The sequence below is a fragment of the Cynocephalus volans genome, chromosome 16 (genome assembly GCF_027409185.1).
Source record: "Cynocephalus volans isolate mCynVol1 chromosome 16, mCynVol1.pri, whole genome shotgun sequence".
NCBI lineage: Eukaryota > Metazoa > Chordata > Mammalia > Dermoptera > Cynocephalidae > Cynocephalus > Cynocephalus volans.
The window spans coordinates 8,457,611-8,477,529 of record NC_084475.1 but is presented as its reverse complement, the minus strand read 5'-3'; the positions used below and the strand labels follow the sequence as shown (position 1 = coordinate 8,477,529).

The 19,919-nt window shown below is 40.2% G+C and overlaps 1 protein-coding gene and 1 non-coding gene across 9 annotated transcripts in view; both read left to right on the top strand.

The window, feature by feature from the left end:
- LRRC37A3 (leucine rich repeat containing 37 member A3) overlaps nt 1-19,919 on the top strand; it is a 118,809-nt gene that overhangs the window by 60,419 nt on the left and 38,471 nt on the right. For 7 of the 8 annotated variants that reach the window (XR_010021859.1, XR_010021861.1, XR_010021860.1 and 4 more), the window contains exon 5: nt 13,039-13,175. Coding sequence is in view for 3 of the 8 variants with exons in the window: in XM_063080657.1 (XP_062936727.1) it covers nt 13,039-13,175 (137 nt within the window). In the remaining 5 variants the exon portion in view is untranslated. Of the gene's footprint in view, nt 1-1,737; nt 1,929-13,038; nt 13,176-19,919 lie in introns of all 8 variants that reach the window. The other variant, XR_010021862.1, reaches the window with a different exon arrangement.
- On the top strand, nt 10,065-10,230 carry LOC134365358 (U1 spliceosomal RNA). The gene has a single exon (XR_010022060.1). It is a non-coding gene; the product is annotated as a U1 spliceosomal RNA (small nuclear RNA).

Below are 19,919 nucleotides of genomic sequence, written 5' to 3'. Positions count from 1 at the left end.
GGGAGGGAAGAGTTGAATGATTTAACTTGTGAGTCATTTGAAATGTTTTATATTAAACAAGCATTAATATATTGTGAATAAAGTGCAAAAATAAAAATAAATTTTAAGATAAACGTAAGACGTCAGAGATGGATCAGACTTATACTGGTCATATCAGAAGTTTCCCAAAGTCCCCTGGGAATATGTTTTTGTTTTCCTTTGCAATGTGGGGTTACTCCATGAAAAAGTTTGAGAGTCACTGCTATGGACGAATAAGTACGGGTCTCGGAGTCATACAAATTTGGGTTTGTTTCACATCTCTGGAAGTTACCAGCTGTGTGAGCTTTGGCAAGTTATTCGGTTTCCTCACCTACAGGTAGAATATTTCATGGAGTTGTCAGAAAGGTTAAATTAACATATATGAAGTACTTAGCATAGATAATGTGCATAATAAATTTTAGTCTCTTTCTCCATTTTTAAATATTCTAATGTGCGTATTCAGTTGAATAAATCCTTGTTGAATACCTAGCTCAGCAGAGTGCTAATATTGTGAGGCAGTTTTTAAAAAATGCCTACGTTGTAAAGTGCCAAAGTAGAGTGCTTTCACATTTTTCATTTTTTTTTAGATTTGATCCTTACAGTAATTCTGTGAACTGTTACTGGGGTTCCCATGTACGATTAGCCACCAAGGTCAAGAGTTCAGATCCCTGCACCGGCCAGCTGCCCACCCCAAAATTAGTACACGCAAGGTTGGATCACTGAAGCAAGATTAAATATTTTTAAGTGGTAGTTATGTGCCACATGACAGAGGAAGCAAACAAGACAGATTCTCTGCCCTCATGTAGCCTAAAATGTGTGAGGATCGTTATTGAGTATTTCTGATAGGTTGCATTTCTGAGTTGCCTTGCTCCCTAGATATAATAGTAGGAAGGAACTGTGGCTGTCAGTATCCACAGTTAATCTGTCAAAGTATCCCAATAATGAGATTTTCTTCTCTCCATTTCTGGAAGTAGAATTCCTGGGTCAGAGAGTACGCACATTTACATTTTGAATCCTATTGCTAACCCCAGCTGCACCCCTCCCTTCCCTGCCCCCACCCTCACCATGGTTCCACCACTTATACTCCTACTAACATCATATGAGGGCTGGTTTTCCCACCTCTACCCAGCACTGGCCTTTGGCAGTCTTTAAATAGTTGCTATCTTTTATTACTAAACGAGCTTAAAAATCTTTTCATATGATTTTATCTTCATATGAATTTATTTCATATGATTTTATTCACGTATTCTATCATCGTGATTATCTCATTTATATCCTTTGCCCACTTTCACTCTTATTTTTAATAGTGGTAAAACACACAAAATATAAAATTGACCATCTTAAATGTTTTTAACTTTACAGTTTGTCGGGAGCCATATTTAACAATAGCCGCCATTTTTAACAAATAACAGCCATTTTATGTAAGCCTTTCTCCTCCTCCTCAGAAAAGCCCGCGCTCGCCAAGCCAACACTCCTCCCCACCTCCTCTTCTCATACCACGCCACTATCACCCCCCTGCCTTTCCGCCTATCATAAGCTGCCACACTCTGTGACAGCCCGCCCCTTCTTCACTATGTATATAAGCAATTGCCTAACAATAAAATTTCGAGGCTTGATCAGAATTTTGTCTTCCCTCCATTCTGTGTGTCTCCTGTCCCTCCCCCTTTTCACCAGCTACAGGTAGTCCTCCTCGAGCCCACGTTCTTATCTATCCCGCAGGCCGGGACATTCTGGCGCCCAAACGTGGGGCCCGAGGCATGGAACAACGTTGCTGGCACCTACTCGGAAGACGCCTGGCCAGGCATACCCTGAGCTCCTGAGCTCGTTTCGAGCCCGTGGGTGATCAATCCTCGGGACAAGACTCGATTTTGATCGTCGCTGGACTAGCCGCCCCAGTGGACATCGGACCGGTGAGTAGGTGATTATCATGGGACAGGAATTGAGCTCTCACAAGCTCTTCCTTAAGGGGCTTAAGGATTCCCTCAAGATGCGCAGAATTAAGGCTAAAAAGAAAGATCTCTGAAGTTTTTTCAATTTCTTAACTGATGTATGCCCCTGGTTTCCTCAAGAGGGCACCATTGATCATAAATACTGGAAACGGGTTGGTGACTGTCTCAATGATTACTATCGTACTTTTGGCCCCAGCAAGGTCCCTGTGTCTACCTTTTCCTACTGGAATTTAATTAATGACATTTTACAAACCCATTCTCAGGACCCGGATATCAAAAACATAATACAAGTGGGGGAGACAGCCCTTAAGGACGGTTCTCGCCCCCCCTCAACTTGCCCCCCTGTCGTAATAGGCATGCCGGAGGGACTTAACAGCCATGATGCTGATCCCCCTGAAAAAACCCTTCAGACAATCTGCCCTGAAACTAACCCCTCTAAAAAGACTCGTAAAACAGCTCCAAAATTATACCCCTCCCTTACTTCCTTCGCCCCTCATAACGATCAACTCCCCCCCCCCCAGGACCAAGAGACCTTAGATGAACAGGCAGCTCATTATCATGATAACGAAGATTCCTGGCAGCTTACTGCGCCAGTTCTTCATCCGCTCCCCACCAACCCCCCCATCCCCTCCCTCAACCACTTCCTCCCTTTGTGGGCCCCCTATGCCCTGTGCCTGAGAAACTCCTTCAAGACAACCCCCTACAACAAATAAATTCTTCCCTAACCCAACAAATTTCCTCCCTCAAATCCACGCTTCAACAAAAACGACAACACCTCCAATTAGTCAAAGAAATAAAAGCCCTTGACCATGAACTTAGTTTGCTCCTTCTAAAAGATGCCACACCCAAAAAACGAAAGACACCCAGTCCACCAGTCTTAACTTTTCCCGTCACACGCAGCCACGCCCTCATAAATTCCAGTCAAGATAAGGGCGAAACCAAAGATCAAAATGATCCTGACACCCAAGACCCCCTCTCCACCGAGGAGGCCTCCGATACGGAGGAACCTGAGGTTGAAACCCTGAGTAACTTCCCCCAAGGACAAAAATATCGTAGACTCAATCTTAAACATCTTAAAGATTTAAAAGCTGCAGTTGGTTTATACGGACCCACTGCACCCTACACCCTAGCACTTCTCGAGGGCCTCAGTGATCGGTGGCTAACACCAAATGATTGGTTTTCCCTAGCTAGGGCCACCCTCTCCGGGGGCGACTTTGTTCTCTGGCGCACAGACTTTGTTGAAAACTGCCGGGAAACGGCACAGCGTAATACAGAGAATAAAACTTCTAAAACTTGGACTAGGGACAAGATGTTAGGGAGACCTTATCAAACTAATGAAATTCAGGCTGCTTTTCCCCCAGGATTGTTGTCCCAAATTCAGGTCGCCGGCCTAAAAGCCTGGCGCCGACTCCCACCCAAAGGGTCCGCCACCACTTCCTTGGCTAAAGTTCGTCAAAAACCAGACGAACCATATTGTGATTTTATTAGCAGACTAACTGATGCAGCAGAACGATTGGTTGGGGAAGGTGAAAACGAAAGTGCCTTCATTAAACATCTAGCTTACGAAAATGCCAACCCCACCTGTCAGGAAGCTATCCGCCCACACCGCGGCGGTTCTCTTGCTGATTATATTAAGCTTTGCTCTGGGGTTGGGGCCTCCCACACCCTCGGCCTTGCTATTGGAGCTGCCCTAAAACCCCTTGTTGCCGCAACAACCAACAAGGGACAACAATCCAAGACTTGTTTTACATGCAAACAGCCCTCGGGTTTCAATCTCTCTGATTGCCTCCAGGGACCTTCACAAAATAATTCCTATGACGTTGATGTCGGATTTGTCACCTTTTCCCATTGTCATACCATAACTAACATTTCCACCCCCATCTGCCCTTCTCCAGGACAGGTATTCATTTGTGGAGGCAACCTTGCCTACACCCTTCTCCCTACTAATTGGACAGGCCTCTGCGTTTCAGCGAGCCTTCTCCCTGACATTTCTATCATCCCCGGAGATGAGCCCGTCCCTCTTCCTAGCCTTGATTTTATAACAGGACACCACCGGCGTGCTCTCCAAGTCATTCCCTTGCTTATAGGCTTGGGGATTACAACCGCTGTGGCCTCCGGTGGGGCGGGGATAGGGGTCGCTGTTGACACCTATAATAAGTTCTCTCGTCAGTTAATTGATGATGTTCAAACCCTCTCTGCAACTGTTAATGATTTACAAGATCAAATTGATTCTTTAGCTGAGGTAGTTTTACAAAATCGCAGAGGGTTAGACCTATTAACTGCAGCACAGGGAGGGATCTGTTTAGCTTTACAGGAACGGTGCTGTTTCTATGCCAACAAGTCTGGCATTGTCCGAGACAAAATCAAGAAATTACAAGAAGACCTCATCAAGCAAAGAAAAGAATTGTTCGAAAACCCGCTCTGGACTAGACTTAATGGACTCCTCCCTTACCTCCTCCCTGTCTTGGGCCCCCTTCTTTGCCTCCTTTTACTTATAACCTTCGGTCCCTGGGCATTTCGCCATCTCACCAACCTAATTAAAAAACAGGTTGATGCTGTCCTTTCTAAACCTATCCAAATTCATTATCAACGGCTGGCATCAAAGGACGCGGGAGAAGACTACTAGGGCTCCTTCCCTACGGGGACGACATGATAACCAGAGGCATGTCTACCCTCTCCCTTTAGGGAGAACAGGGTATGAGCACCGGGGTGAGTGTAAAACAAAGTATTACAAGGGAAGGTCACAGAACTCCGACCTCCTCTGGGTTTCCCTGTGAGCACGCCTGGCTTGCATAGGGGTTGGTATCTAATCTATCAAAAATCAATTTCGGCTCTGCCCCTCCCCCCAAAAGATACCAAGAGCCAATGATGGTGGATTCAAAAAATCCACGGGGGAGCCAGGCCCCTACTCCCTCGCCCGGTTAATGCTCGCCTTCCCTTCTGTCTTTGAACAGAAAGGGAGGAGATGTCCGGAGCCATATTTAACAATAGCCGCCATTTTTAACAAATAACAGCCATTTTATGTAAGCCTTTCTCCTCCTCCTCAGAAAAGCCCGCGCTCGCCAAGCCAACACTCCTCCCCACCTCCTCTTCTCATACCACGCCACTATCACCCCCCTGCCTTTCCGCCTATCATAAGCTGCCACACTCTGTGACAGCCCGCCCCTTCTTCACTATGTATATAAGCAATTGCCTAACAATAAAATTTCGAGGCTTGATCAGAATTTTGTCTTCCCTCCATTCTGTGTGTCTCCTGTCCCTCCCCCTTTTCACCAGCTACAGGTAGTCCTCCTCGAGCCCACGTTCTTACCTGTCCCGCAGGCCGGGACACAGTTAGTAGTGTTAATTATGTTCACATTGTGCAACTGATCTCCCGAAGTTTTTCATCTTGCAGAATTGAAACTCTGTGCCCATTAAACAAGTCCCACAATTCCTCTCTCCCCACCCATCCACCCAATCCCTGGCAACCACCATTCTACTTTGTTTCTATGAGTTTGACGGCTCTTGATACCTCATATAAGTGTACTAATACAGTATTTATCTTTTTGTGACTGGCTTAGTTCCCTTAGCATAATGTCCTCAAGGTTCATCCATGTAGTATGTGTCAGAATTTCCTTTCTTTTTAAGGCTGAGCAAAATTCCATTGTATGTATATTCCACATTTGTTTATACATTCATCTGTGGGTGGACATTTGGGTTGTTTCCGCCTCTTGGCTATTGGGAATAATTCTGCTATGAACATGGGTGTATAAGGGTACTTTGAAAAGTTCATGGAACAATATTATTATAATATGAATCTTTCCACGAACTTTTTGAAGTACCCTCATATATCCTTTGGCTACTTTTCAATTGGGCTACTTTTATTTAAAGTATTTATTTGTTGTAGGTCTATTTTTTAAAAATTAGTATGAGGAACAAGAGCTAACATTTATTGCCCTGACTAGGGGCCAGGTGTTCTGCTCAGCTGTCTGATAGCAGAACCCATGCTCTCAACTGTTATGCTGCCTATTCTCGCTCATGTGCATATTCCATCACACAGGCTATTTACCTAATCTGTGTATTGCAAATACCTTCCCACTTTGTCATGTGTGTTTAAATTTTGTTTTATGAGGTTTTCTACTTTATAGAGATTTTCTGTATGTAAATCTAGTCAAATTTTATATTTAGTTCTGACTTTGGCAACATGCTTAGAAAGTGATTCAAAAGTATAAACAAATATTTTGTTTGTATTTTTTCTGCATATGGTTTAAATTGACATTTGAATATTTTAATCTGTCTTTTAAAAATATAGTGTAGGAGGGAGCATTTTTTCCTTCTTTTTAGTGTGAGCTTATTTTCTCAGCAGTCTTCATGTAGTAATCAACCCTTTCCCCCATCTATATGAAATGCTACCTTTATCATATACTTTTCTGTATTTAGGTCCTATAGTCCTAGTATAACACCGTGAGTTGTTATGTCTATTCTTTTAATATCCTGCTAGATTCAGTTTACAAGTTTTATGCATTTAGTAAGAGTTTTGCATGTTTGTTCCTAAGTGAGATCTGTAGCAATCTTTCTATACTTAACTAAGTTTTTCCACTTCTTTTGTGCTAACTCATGTTAGTATTAAACAAATGATAACCAAAAAATCTGCTCTCACGAGGTCAGCTATCTGTGAGGTCAGTGTACTTTTTTCACACATTATATCTGCAAAATTAGGATTAATTTTACAGTCTATGTTTTACTATTAATTGACAGGGGTTTTTTTTCTTAATGGAACGTGAAATAATGGTGTATCTTACAATGGGTGTCAGATTAGATGAAATATAAGTATTATGTTAAAGTTGATTATTCTAGATAATATCTAGAGAGAAGGGAGGAGGACAGGAGCAGGGCAGAGAAGGAGGCAAAAGATGGGAGAGTTGGCTCCTGAACCGGATTACCTGGGTCCCAGTCATGGCTCCACCACTAATTTAACTGGCTGTGTGACCTTGAGTGAGTTAACCCCTCTGTGGCTGTTAAAGAAAAAATTATTCAGTTGTACTTGTTAAAAGCACGGTAAGGAAGGCTTTATTAAGGACCATCACAATAGGTATATGTACTACTGCAACCCGGATCTTGCAGAGGGGGAGAGAGATGGGGCTCAGCTCCAGCTACAGCAAGGGCAGGTGGGAATTTATGGCTAAGGAGCAGTATGAAGATCAGTGGGTTGAAAGTCACTAAGAAAGATCAGGGGTAAGCCTTCCAGGGTGATTAGACATCACCTGGGGGATGGTGGAGCCTGATCAGATACTGAGGGAGGAGAGGTTCTGTCTAAACTGATTTAGCAGGGTCTTTTGCTAAAACTGGATTTTACGAGGAAGTGCAGAGATGGGCCTAGGAGAAGGTTCAGAAAGCTGACCAGAGTTTGGCCACAGAATCTTTGTCATGCTTCATATTCTTTATCTCTAAAATGGGGATGATTCCAGTTCCTACCTCAAAGTTGTGAGGATTAAATATAAAGTCCAGGTGATTTACTGAGTGCTTAGTAGGCTAAAGCACTCAGTAGATATTAGCTGGTAGTATTTCTTGGTTTGCTTTGGGGTTTTTTACTGGGTGGCCTGATTCACATGTTATAATTATGCTTTATAGTTTGGGCTGTTACTTTGCTATTTACTTGGCTTTATCCTCAAAAGAACTCCTCCAAGGTCAGTAATGCATATTTTACAAACCGAGGTCAGAGGCTAGAATCATATCTAGAGCCTTCCTATATGAACACTGGATTGCAGTCCAGTTCTTGGATTCCAAAACCCTTTATAACACACCCCGCTAGCTCACTGTTCTCCCCTTCGTGGAATAGGAGAAAATAGTGCAGGGCTGCTGTGGAGCTCCGGTATCCCGGGAAGGCGTGAAGGTGGCTTGCTACTTTTTAAAAAACTCTTTCACATCCGTTTGCTCAAGGGCTTTCCCCACAAGGAGATCCAAAGGCCTTTGGCTACGCCAAAACTTGGGAGAGGGATGGATTTTTGTCAGGAAAGTAGCCTGTTAGATATCACTTAGGATGGCGCGTGAAGGAGGAATTGGTTGAAAGCTGTCTCAAATGGTGCGGGGCAGTCGGCGAAGGAGCAGGCAGCTGCGCTCGCTGACCAGCCGGGCCTGCGCGGGAGGGCACGCGGGAGGTGGGGGATGTAGGTTCAAGAATCTGCATCTTGGAAGCACGTTCCTTGGAAAGATATGCATAACATCTCTATCGCCAGAACTCAGACATAGTACAAAAAAATTTTTGTTGCTATGTCAATAAAGCCCAGTAAGAGTTGTTTCACAATGACCCGAAACTTAACAGTGGTTTTGGCACCAGGGTGTAGAGCCGGGGTCAAAAAGGAACTGGTACGTATGTGGCAGGAGAGTTACCGTGATCATGAAGGTGGTTTCCCAAAGCGCGGTAAACGGAGCTGGAGAACTTGTAGTGGGGGCTGCGTTGGCAGTGTTGTGGTGGAAGAACAGATGCCCTTGTTGAGAGTTGACTTACGTGTAATGCAGAGAAGTTTTTACTAAGAACATGGACTCTGGGTTTTTGCATTTTCATTGTTCATTGTGATCAAGGATTGTTGACTGCTTATTATTGTTGGTAGGAACGCTATATGTCAGGTAGATTGTTTTAGGCTTACTTATATACCGTTAAACTTGATCTTATTTGGTTTTGTAAAAAGTAGTTGGTAAGGGGCTTTAAGTTATATTCTAATGTTGCTCACGTTTGAATAAGCACTTTTCTAGCCTTAGGTGCTTAAAAATCTTCTGGTACAAACTGTGACCTTACTCGCATGTATTGTACGTAGAACGCGTTTTTGCATTATTCGTCTTACTATTCTGTCACCGCTAGGCTGGTGGCTAGCACCTTAAAAGCTTATTTTTTATTTATTTTTGGTGGCTGGCGGCTCCGGGAATCTGAAACATTTCCTTGGTGTTAGGAGTCTGCGCTCTAACCAGCTACGTAAACCAGTAAGCCTAGCACCTTGAAAGCTTAAGTGCCTGTGAGCAAATGAGAAATGTGCACTACATACAGGCAATGCTTGAGAAGTGGTGTTTTTCATCATTAGCAGCACTCACAGAAATTTTAGAATACTTTGTGAATGGTGAAAATACTGGAGTAAGCAATAGGGCATTCAAGTGAAACTCCTCCAGCACAGCAAAAAGGGCCCGTTAATACCTGTGAAGTCAAAGCTACGGGGGACACAGTCATAGAGGCCTCAAAGCTGTGGCCAGCCTGGCGTTCATGGGTACTATGGAAGCAGCCAATTACGAAAGTAGTTCAGTAATGAGATACTGTATAACTGAGGTGGGGTTGGGTCACACTTTATTGACGAAGATATCTAGCAAAAGTGTAGTTACTGTGGTTTTTATTGCAGAGCCCTGTGGCTGAGAAATGCAGCACCAGGGCCATTGCCTGTCAGGAGTGAATGAGTTTAGCTCCCTGTAACTCAGGCGGTCCAGAGAGGCCAATAGTTATTCATGCTTTCCTGGCAGTGGACATGTAGACTCAGTTGTGTTATCGACTTGATAGCCACACCCTGCTTTATGAACATATATATCAAAACCCAACTTTTGAAAAATACTGAGTATACATTTCACCCTCATTATATTTCTGAGCAAGTCCCAAAGTGGAGTAGCAATTCCGACCTGGCACGACCGATTCTGAGCGCTCCGTCCCCAAACACGGTGGCCTCCCAAACTGCTCTGCACTGCAAATCCACCCCGGAATCTTCGCGTATGCCCGAAAGGCAAGTAATTTAACAATCTCTTCAGCCACACCTGCTGTTGTCTTTTGGATCAACGTGAGGGGTAGCTAGAGCGAACTCATCCAGTAGGGACTGTAGGGAAGGGAGCCTTGAAGCAGAGGGTGAAGTCGCTAATACAGGCAGAGATAACGGAGGTAGAAGCGCCGTGGTTGCCGGTTCTAGTGCGTTCTTTGCGCAGTAGAGTTTCTAGTGAATATCCAAATAGATTTAGCCTGATGTGTGTCATTTGAGCAAGCCTTGAAGTTGCGAACTGAAGACCTAAATAAAGAACTCAGAATGCAATGACCATGACTCTATAGGGGGTTGAGGATGATGGTAAGGTAGCAAAGTTGGCGATTTATATTTATTTACCTGGCGGGGGAGGTACCATGATCAGGAGGGTGCTTTTTTCCCAGGGTGAGGCTTCTTCATTGCACTGTGAATGTACTGAATTCTGCAATTGCTCGAAATATGGGAAATTCGACTGCATGATTTGTGGTAGTTGGGGACTGCATTTGTTCTTTCCCGTGATGAAGTGGGTTTTTTAATAATAGGCTATAAAACAACATTCATTATTTTCAGTAGGTTTTTCTTGGTATTTTCCTACGGGTCTTATGTGTCTGGAAAGTTAACTTATGGTGGTTTGCTTCTAGTGTAATTGAAGTTAATCCCTGTTCAGGTTCTAAAAGTTCGTTCTGGGATAGGCTAGCCAAGTCCGTTCAGTAAAAGTTCAATGCCAGCCGCCTCCGAGGCGGGAGGATGCCTTAGGTGGGATTTCTTGATTGGTTTGTCTGATGATTTGCCTTTCTTACTCACTTGTGTGTTTTGTATGTGGAGCCATCCAACTTTTGAGGGAACTGTATGATACGGGGCGAAAGGTCAAATACCTGATCCCTATGCTTAGTTCTATTTTTTCCACATGTAGATAAATTTGCTACTTTAATTTTTATTCCAGTTGTGGGATGAATCACTGAGGGTGTCTGTAGAGGAAGTTAAGATTTGAAATACCCAGGAGTGGGTGTTAGTATGTAAATGGTGAACAGAATTCATGCTGAGGTCCTCCCAACTAAGCCATAAGCATAACATGACATAACTTGCTATTTTTAGTGTATTTACTGGGGCTGTCATAACAAAGTACCACAGTTTGTGTGGTTTAAACAATAGAAATTAATTTTCTTACAGTTCTGGAGACTGGATATCCAAGTAAGGTCAAGGCATTGGCAGGATTGGGTTCTTCTGAGGGCTCTCTCCTTGGCTTGCAGATAGCCATCGTCTTGCTGTCCCTTCACAGTGATCCTGGCCCCTAGTGTGTCTCTCTTATGACATCTGTCACTGCCTTGTGGCCCCACTGTAAGGGCCTCATTGTAATTTAATCACCTCTTTAAAGACCTTATGTCCGTATACAGTTACATTCTAAGGTACTGGGGGGTTAGGCTTCAACATTTGAATTTTGGGGGTAGAGACACAATTCAGCTCACAACAACCATCTACATTATAATGGAAATACACCACTTGTTTTTATACCTGGAAATAGAAGGTAGACAGACTGGGGAGGAGTTGGGAGTGAATGACAGCTTGCTATAAAAGCTTCAGTTCCTATATGTTTAAAACAGTATTTTCTGGTCACTTTTGTTTGCTTAAGACCATTGTGATGCCATTGTCTTCTAGGATGCTGTTTGTATTCAGTGACACGGATAGTAACAGTTACCCAAGGAAATAAAGTTAAAGCACGCAACTTAACAGTACTTTACACATTTAATTCATGGATAAATTAAGAAAGCTTTACTTCTCAGTAACATATAATCCCTAAACTTCCTGGCTGGTGAAGATTCACTGAATTTGTCCGCCTTCTTGGCTTTTTCTTTTACCTTACCTCATCTCACTCATTTCACATCCTCTTGCTTCTCCACTTAGCCCTTAGTCATGCCCTTGATGTGCGTGTTTGTTTATTCATGTGGATGGAGCTTCCTTGTCTTACCCACTGTCTATGGAACACCAACATGGTGCTACTTGTGTGCCCTGCTAGACTATGAGCATTGTGATGGCAATGACCTAATTTTTAAGTGTCTTACACAGCACCTGTCACATTTGAGACACTTCGTAAGTTCCTTAGTTCATTTTGTGCTATAAGAAAATGCCTGAGGGCTGGCCAGTTAGGTGTTTAGTTAGAGCATGGTGTTGTAACACCAAGGTCAAGGGTTCAGATCCTTGTATCGGCCAGCTGTCAAAAAAAAAGAAAGAAAATGCCTGAAACTCGATAATTTCAGAGAGAAAGAGAGAGAGGCAAAAAGAGGTCCGAACTCGTCCTTTTATAAGAAACCACTCCTGTGATAATGAACCAACTCCCTCTATAATGGCATTAATTTATTCATGAGGGCAGTGCCCACATGAATTAAACACTTCTTAAAGAGCCTACCTCCCAACACCTCTGCACTGGGGATCAAGTTTACAAACACATGAACTTTGAGGGACACAAACTATAGCAGTAGGCCTACCACAAACACTTGATTGTATGACTGATGGTCAGGTGTGGCTGCCACATGTGGAAAGTTAAAATTTCTCTACATGGCTCTTATCATGCACAGTAACAGCTAATAGCTACAAAGAACATGCTTGGTGCCAGGCACAGTTCTAAGCACTTTACAATTTTTTTTTCTTTTTTCTTTTGGTGGTTGGCTGGTATAGGGAACTGAACCCTTGACCTTGGTTTTTACAAGGCTGTGTTCTAACCAAGTACTTTATACACATTAGCTCATTTAAATCTCTCAACAACCCTTTGGTTATCATTATCTCCATTTTACAGATGAAGAAATTGAGGCCTATCAATGTTGATTAATTTCTCTAAGGTCATACAGTTGAGAGGTGAAAGAGCCAGGACAAGAACTTCAGAGTCTGACTTATGACCCCAGTTCCTATCATACTATCTACACTCCCACATAATTATTTCATTTGTGTTCTAAACATTCAAAGTTAATACTCTCCTAATTATCTTTTATTTTTATTTTTGTTATTTTTTTCAGTTTAGTTTTTTCTCTTTAAAAAATTAAAAAAAATTTTTTTTTGGTTTTTTTCCCTTTTAATTTTTTTATTTTTTAGTATTACTTCCCAGTAGTCATCAATTTTCTGTCCTGGGAATTGGTGATAAATATATTCAGTTCTTTGATTTCAACAATAATGTTGAGGATAGACATTAATCTCATAGAATTTTAGTAATTGTTCCCCTAATCTTCTTCATTATTAGTGAAGGTGGGCAGATTTCCAAATGTGAAAGAATCTTAAGTTGCTTCCTTGCATTTCTGATTCAGTTAGAATAAACATGTTGCTCTCTTTTGAAACAGGATGTCTTGGGCTGTCCATCTTCCAGTTCCCTGTCCTGTTCCACTTGGTACATTAAGAAATGACTCCTTGGAAGCTCAGCTTCATGAGTATGTCAAACAAGCAAACTATGTGAAAGTGAAGACAATTCTTAAGAAAGGTAAGCACTGTGTTTAGATGGCAGATGCAACTTGGTCCACATTTCTAAATAGCATTCGGAAGAAACCCAGGGACATTATAAAACTATGAGGTATATAGGAACTCTTGCTACTGTCTTAGCTATTTCTCTGTAAATCTAAAACTGTCCCAAAATAAAAGGCTTTTTGAAAGGTCAGTACCATTATACTCTCCCCTCCACACTAGATACAGCTTCTTTTAGCTTTATAAAATAATAACCTTGCCTCCATAATTCTGAAACAATATTCTCTATAGAAAACAGAGTTAATCAAAATCTTCCAGTTACCATTAAAGACAAGGAAAGCCTGAGGAACTGTTAAGATTAGAGGAGACAAAGGAGGAATAACTAAATGCCATCAATATGAAATCCTGGATGGGAACTTGAACAGAAAAAAGACATTATTGAAAAAAGTGGTAAAACTCAAATAAGGTCTGTGGTTTAGTTAGTAATATTGCACCAGTGTTAATTTCCTAGTTTTGATAACCGCACTATGATTACTGTATGGATACTGTAGTAAGGGATGATGAGTGAGGGTACACCAGAATTTTCTGTACTATTTTTGCAACTATTGTATAAATCTAAAATTACTTTAAAGTAAAAAACAAAAACCTTCTAGTTATGGAATAATCTCCAAAATATATTATTTAGAAGAAAAAAAAATCAAAGTGCTGAAAAATGTGCTTCCATGCTACCCTTTGGGAAAGTACAGTGGAGAATGCCTGCATATGCATAATGTATTTTGTGAAAGAACCCCCGTGTAATTAGAAATAGTGGTTGCCTTTGAGAAGATTAACTAAGTGGTTTACTTTGCACTCTGAATCCATTTGTGCCTTTTGAATGTTGTAGTAGAAAAGCAAAAAGAAGAGAAAGGAAGGAAAATAAAATGTGATTTCAATTCCCCAGGACACAAACTGTAGTAGCAGTAGTAGTAGTAATGATGATGATGATGGTGGTGATCACAAATAGTTTATTTCTTGCCTCCCCATCACCCCAAATTTTTTAAAGTCATTTTGATGAACTTAGACTTATTAGAATCAATTCTTTCCAAAAAGTCAATATGGCATCTAATTATCTGGAGACCTCAACAAGACTTCAACAGAAGTATATTTCTGCTGCTTTATCTTGCTTTCAAAACCTCATTTAGATCTCTCAAATCCCATTAGAGATAGATGATCACATAATGTATTGCACAAACCAGGGCACTTTGAGAGTAAAAAGGGGTGCTAAAAATTATTCCAGGACAAAAAGGTTAACCATATGGTCATCCTAGTAAAAATTCACAAATCCTATGTTAGAGCATTCCTAAAAATTTAGTTTTAAGGATGACTGCTTGGAATACTTATTTCATTGTCTAAATCAACTAATCCTTTCTAAATACTTTCAGAGTTGAAACACAGCTTTCATTAACGCTGATCAAAAACTTAAATTCAGGGCCGAGCCCGTGGCGCACTCGGGAGAGTGCAGTGCTAGGAGCGCAGCGACGCTCCCACCGCGGGTTTGGATCCTATATAGGAATGGCCGGTGCACTCACTGACTGAGTACAGGTCACGAAAAAAAGACAAAAAAAAAAAAAATTTAAATTCAGAAATGATCAGCCTGGAAGCAATTTCACTTTTACAAAACAAAGTGTTAAACTGCACATACATACATACACTCAGCTTACTTTCCTTCAACTGCCTCCTCTCAAGAAAAATTAGACCTTTGTGGCAGGTCTAATTACAAGTCGAACAGAACCTGGCTGACCTACCCTGCACATCATTAAAATACAAGTACACAGTAGCTCCAGTTCCTCACAGGTCAAGAATTCTGCTTCCAAACACCGGACAAATGTGGAAACTTCTCCATTACAAATTTAGCCGTGGTGATCACTTAAATATAAATAGAGACAAGGACTGCCCTAAATTTATCCATATAAGTGGAATCTTGTTATTTGCTAACTGGTGCTGATTTTGGCATTCACATAATCCCACAGATGTACCCTTTCCATGATTAACTATATGATAATATAAGGAGAAATTAGAGCTGGAGAAAAAGGAATTATCAGGACAACTCTTTAAAGATCACAACCAACAGCCTATAATCTCAAATAGCAAAACATAATAATATCAGAACTCTACAGAGCTGATCTTATTCTCTTCCACCTTCCTGTAAGTACTGAAATTTAATATAATTTTTAAAATTTTAATAAAAAATATTGTTCATAGTCAAAGTCAGTGGATCCAAACTTTCTGATTAAGAAATTATTAATATGCAGATTACACAGAGCAGCTTTAAATCCTGTCTGACTGTTCCCATCTACCCTAGGTCTGAACCAAATTTAAAGTAGTTTTATCATTGGCAGTATATTGTACCACTCATGTTAGCCCTAGTTTTTAACAGCTGGCTCGAGCTACTAAGCTCCTTATTATAGACATTCCTGTCTCTCCCTGCTCCAAATCGCCCCAACTAAAATTTCTTTTCTACTGTATGTACCATTATTCCCTTAGAGGTTTTTTAATGTCATTGAGTACATGTAATAATTGTAGCCTTTCCTCAGAACTCAAGTAACATACTTGTTTATAATTTGGATTTTCTAAATTCAAAATCCAAAATATATAATGATGCTGATTTCACCTGCCATGGACAAAAACTGGTATGTTTAGCAGATAGTACCATACAGGATAGCTTCATATTCCATCTCAGAACAAAACCAGTCCTCTTCTATCACCAAATAAATAACTGTGAGACATCATTTCTGTTTTGCTCTCCCGTACACATTCCAAATAAACTAATTCTAGTATTAGCCAAAACAATGGAATTTTAAAAGAAAATGTCCCAGGAGGAAAAACCTATCCAGAAGGAAATGGAAATTCTGGGGATTATTGGTGGCATCTCACTAGTATATTTAAAATTCTTTTCAAATTAGAAGGTAGAAACATCACTGTGGTCAATTCCTCATAAACCCCGATTTTTCACTGTTGTTGCTATAATCATACAGTCTGATTTACAACAATTTCCACTATATTATTATAAAAATCAAAGCTCTCTGAAGCCAGAGACACCAGACACCTAATTGTCACGCTACCATTTGCTACCTCTATAACCTTGGGCAAATTACCAAACCTCTTTGTAGGACTGTTTCCCCAGCTATAAAATCCAGAATACACTATGGCATTACGGCATAGGTTGTGAGGTTTAAAGAGGTATAAAATAATAAGTTATTATTTTAAAGCACTGTTGAGGCCAGTCAATAACCCAGAGGAATAAACTTCACTTACTAAGTAAATTTAATGTTATGTAAATTGGTAGGAAAGACAATGGTTATCCATCTCAGAAAATAACTAGGAACTTGAAAACACATTACACTGGGTCAAGGGTAGGAGCATATCACACACTTGTCTAAAAATACACGTACATCTGTTTGACATATCAAATTTTCTGAATAATGACATCAAATTTTCTGAATAATTTGATTAGGACAAGAAAGGGCTGGTTTCCATAAAAAAACACTACACTGAAAAATTATTAACTTTTTAAAACTCCATAGGAGTAAGCAACCTTTTTTACAAATGCATCCAAAATACAGCAAATGATTCTTACGGCATTCAAAAAGGTAGGGAGATAATAGTTAAGAATTCCTCTGGAACCATAGTAATGGCATATTATTTCACTTACCACTGGCTGGTATGACAGATTCCTATCTATTCTGACGTTTTGACAAAAATTCTGCACTTGTTCACAGAAAACCATGTGCGTATACAATGTTTCACACAAAAGGAAACACAACTAGAAGGTTATTGCTGTAATTATACACAATAAAGTAAGAGTATAACTACCTATAACACAAACTTCATACTTGAAATCTCCCTCAACTAGCTTTATAGTGTATTACAGAGACTAACAGTTCAATCTAGATAACCCACAGCACAAGAGGGAGTTGACTCCAAGTCTGGACGTTCTTCTCAGACGTACTAAGCCTCTTTACCAACATATCTGCCTTTATTCAACCATTAATTCAAATATCTAAGCAACTTCTATGTGCCAAACCCTGACTCAATACTAGAAAAATAAATACAACAAGAAAGTCTTTGGGGCTAACTGGTTAGCTCAGTTGGTTAGAGTGAGGTGTTATAACACTGAGGTCAAAAGGAAGGAAAGGAAGGAAGACCAAGGTCAAGAGTTCCGATCCTGCACCAGCCAGCCGCCAAAAAAGAAAAGAAAAGAAAGACGTTGCATTCAAGTTCTAAGTCCAGTGAGATAAGATAAATTATAAGAAGGTAGTATACAGTAGGAGAGGTAGAACAGCACAGTGGCTAAAAGGCTGAGACTGATCCAAACTACCTGAAAGGTAGCTCTGATTTGCTAGCTCTGTGACCTTGGGTAAGTTTTTCATTTGTAAAGTGGGGATAATAACAGAACCTATTTTATGGGGTTACTGGGGAATACATGAGATAATAGTAACTAACACAGAGTAAGTGCTAAGTGTACTAAGTGTTGGGTGCTACTATTACTAAAAGTGCTATTAGTGAAATACGACCAAAGCGCGGTGGGAGCACAGAAAATGAAACAATTAATTCTGCCTAGAGAAGATGTCAGAGGTGATATCAAATTGGATCTTGAAGAATGAGTAGGAACTTGCTAGAGAAAAGAGCATTCTAGAAAAGTAGGAACATACATGAAAGCAAGAAAAATCAAAGAGCCTAGCATGTCCAGGTAACAACAGAAACTGCAGGATGGTAGGACAATGAGAAAAGAGATACAGCTGTTGCAACAGCACCAGATGGTTAAGAGTTTTATAAGCCAAGTTAGTGCTCTTAACAGGATGCCATGATAGCTCCTGTGTAGAAAGGTTGGCAACATTTTCTGTGACACTGCAGAAAGCACTGACCAGTTAATGTAAGCCACAGGATATAAATATTTTACTCAATGCAACAATCTTCCACCAAAAACTGACCACCAATTAAAAAGCAAACTTTCAGATAACCATCTTTAATGTGTATGTACCTAATAACAGCTCCAAAATAGATGACACAAAACCCAAGGTAATTAAAAGAAGTAGAATAATTTACAATTCTAGTTGAAAATGGAAACACTCTTGGGCCGAGCCCGTGGCGCACTCGGGAGAGTGCAGTGCTGGGAGCGTGTTGACGCTCCCACCGCGGGTTCGGATCCTATATGGGAATGGCCGGTGCACTCACTGGCTGAGTGCGGGTCACGAAAAAGACAAAACAAAAAAACAAAAAAAACAAAAAACAAAAAAAAAAAAGAAAGAAAATGGAAACACTCTTCTCTTGGGAATTGATAGAACAAATAGACAGAAAATCAGTCAGCATATAAAAATTTAAACGCACTATCAACAAATTGACCTAGTTGACATTTGTAAAGCATTATATCCAACAATGGCAAGATGCATGTTTTTTTTCAAGTGCATAATGAACACTTACTAAGAAAGAAAATATACTGGGCCATAAAACAAGTCTCAATAAATTTAAAATTATTTAAATCAACCAAGTATGTTCTTTGACCACAATAAAATTAAATCAGAAATCAATTTAAAAAGACAAAAATCAACAAATATTTGGAAACCATGCAGCACACTTTGAGATAATGTATGAATCAAAGAAGAAATCACAAAGGAAATTAGAAAATAATTTGGACTCAAGATAATGAACAGACACATATCAAAATCTGTAAAGTGCTGTTAAAGCCAGGCTAAAATAGAAGTTTATAGCTTTTAATGCTAATATTAGAAGAAAAAGAAAGGCCTAAAGTCAGCTGGTTCTTTGAGAAAAGTTAATAAAATTGGTAAAAACCTAGCTACCCCAATCAAGAGAAAAAAAGACACAAATGACAAATTACAAATATCAGAAATAAAAGATGAGACATTACTACAGATACCACAGACATTAAAAAGGTCAATAAGGAACTATTATGAACAGTTTTATGTCCCCCAAATTCTACAACTTAAAAGAAATAGATGATTAAGGAAATTCAAACCAAAACAACAATAATATACTACTTTACACCCAGTAGGATGAATGAAACAAAAAAGACAGAAAATAATGTGTCAGGGAGCACGTGAAGAACTCTCACGCATTGTTGGTGGGATTGTAGAATGCTTCATCCATTTTGAAAAAAAGTTTGACAGTTCTTCAAAATGTTAAATAGAGAGTAACCATATGACCCAGCAATTCTAATCTTAGTTATACACCCAAAAGAATTAAAAACTTATGTCCACACAAGATTTGTACATAAACATTCATAGCAGCGTTATTCACAATATTCAAAAGGTAAAAGCAACCCAAATGTTTATCAAAAGATAAACAAGCAAAATGTAGCAGAGAAATACAGTGGACTATTATGTGGCCATGGTATATGAACACAATGGAATACTACTCAGCCATAAAAAAAGGATGGAATTCTGCTATTTGCAGCAACATGCATGAGCTTGGAGAAAATTACAATAAGTGAAATAAGCCAGACAGAGAAAGAGAAATACCACATGTCCTCACTCATAACTGGGAGGAAAGAAAGAAAGAGGAAGGAAGGAAGGAAGACTACAGAAAACGCTGAACTCTCAGGAGAGAACAGACCTATAGTCACTGCAGGTGGGAAAGGAGTGGGAGAAGGGAACTTAAGTAACTGGGCAAGGGACACAAAGAATAACTGTGATTTGTGATGATGAATATGCTAATAATATTGATATGATCATCACATACTGTACACAAATACTGATAGTCAACTCTG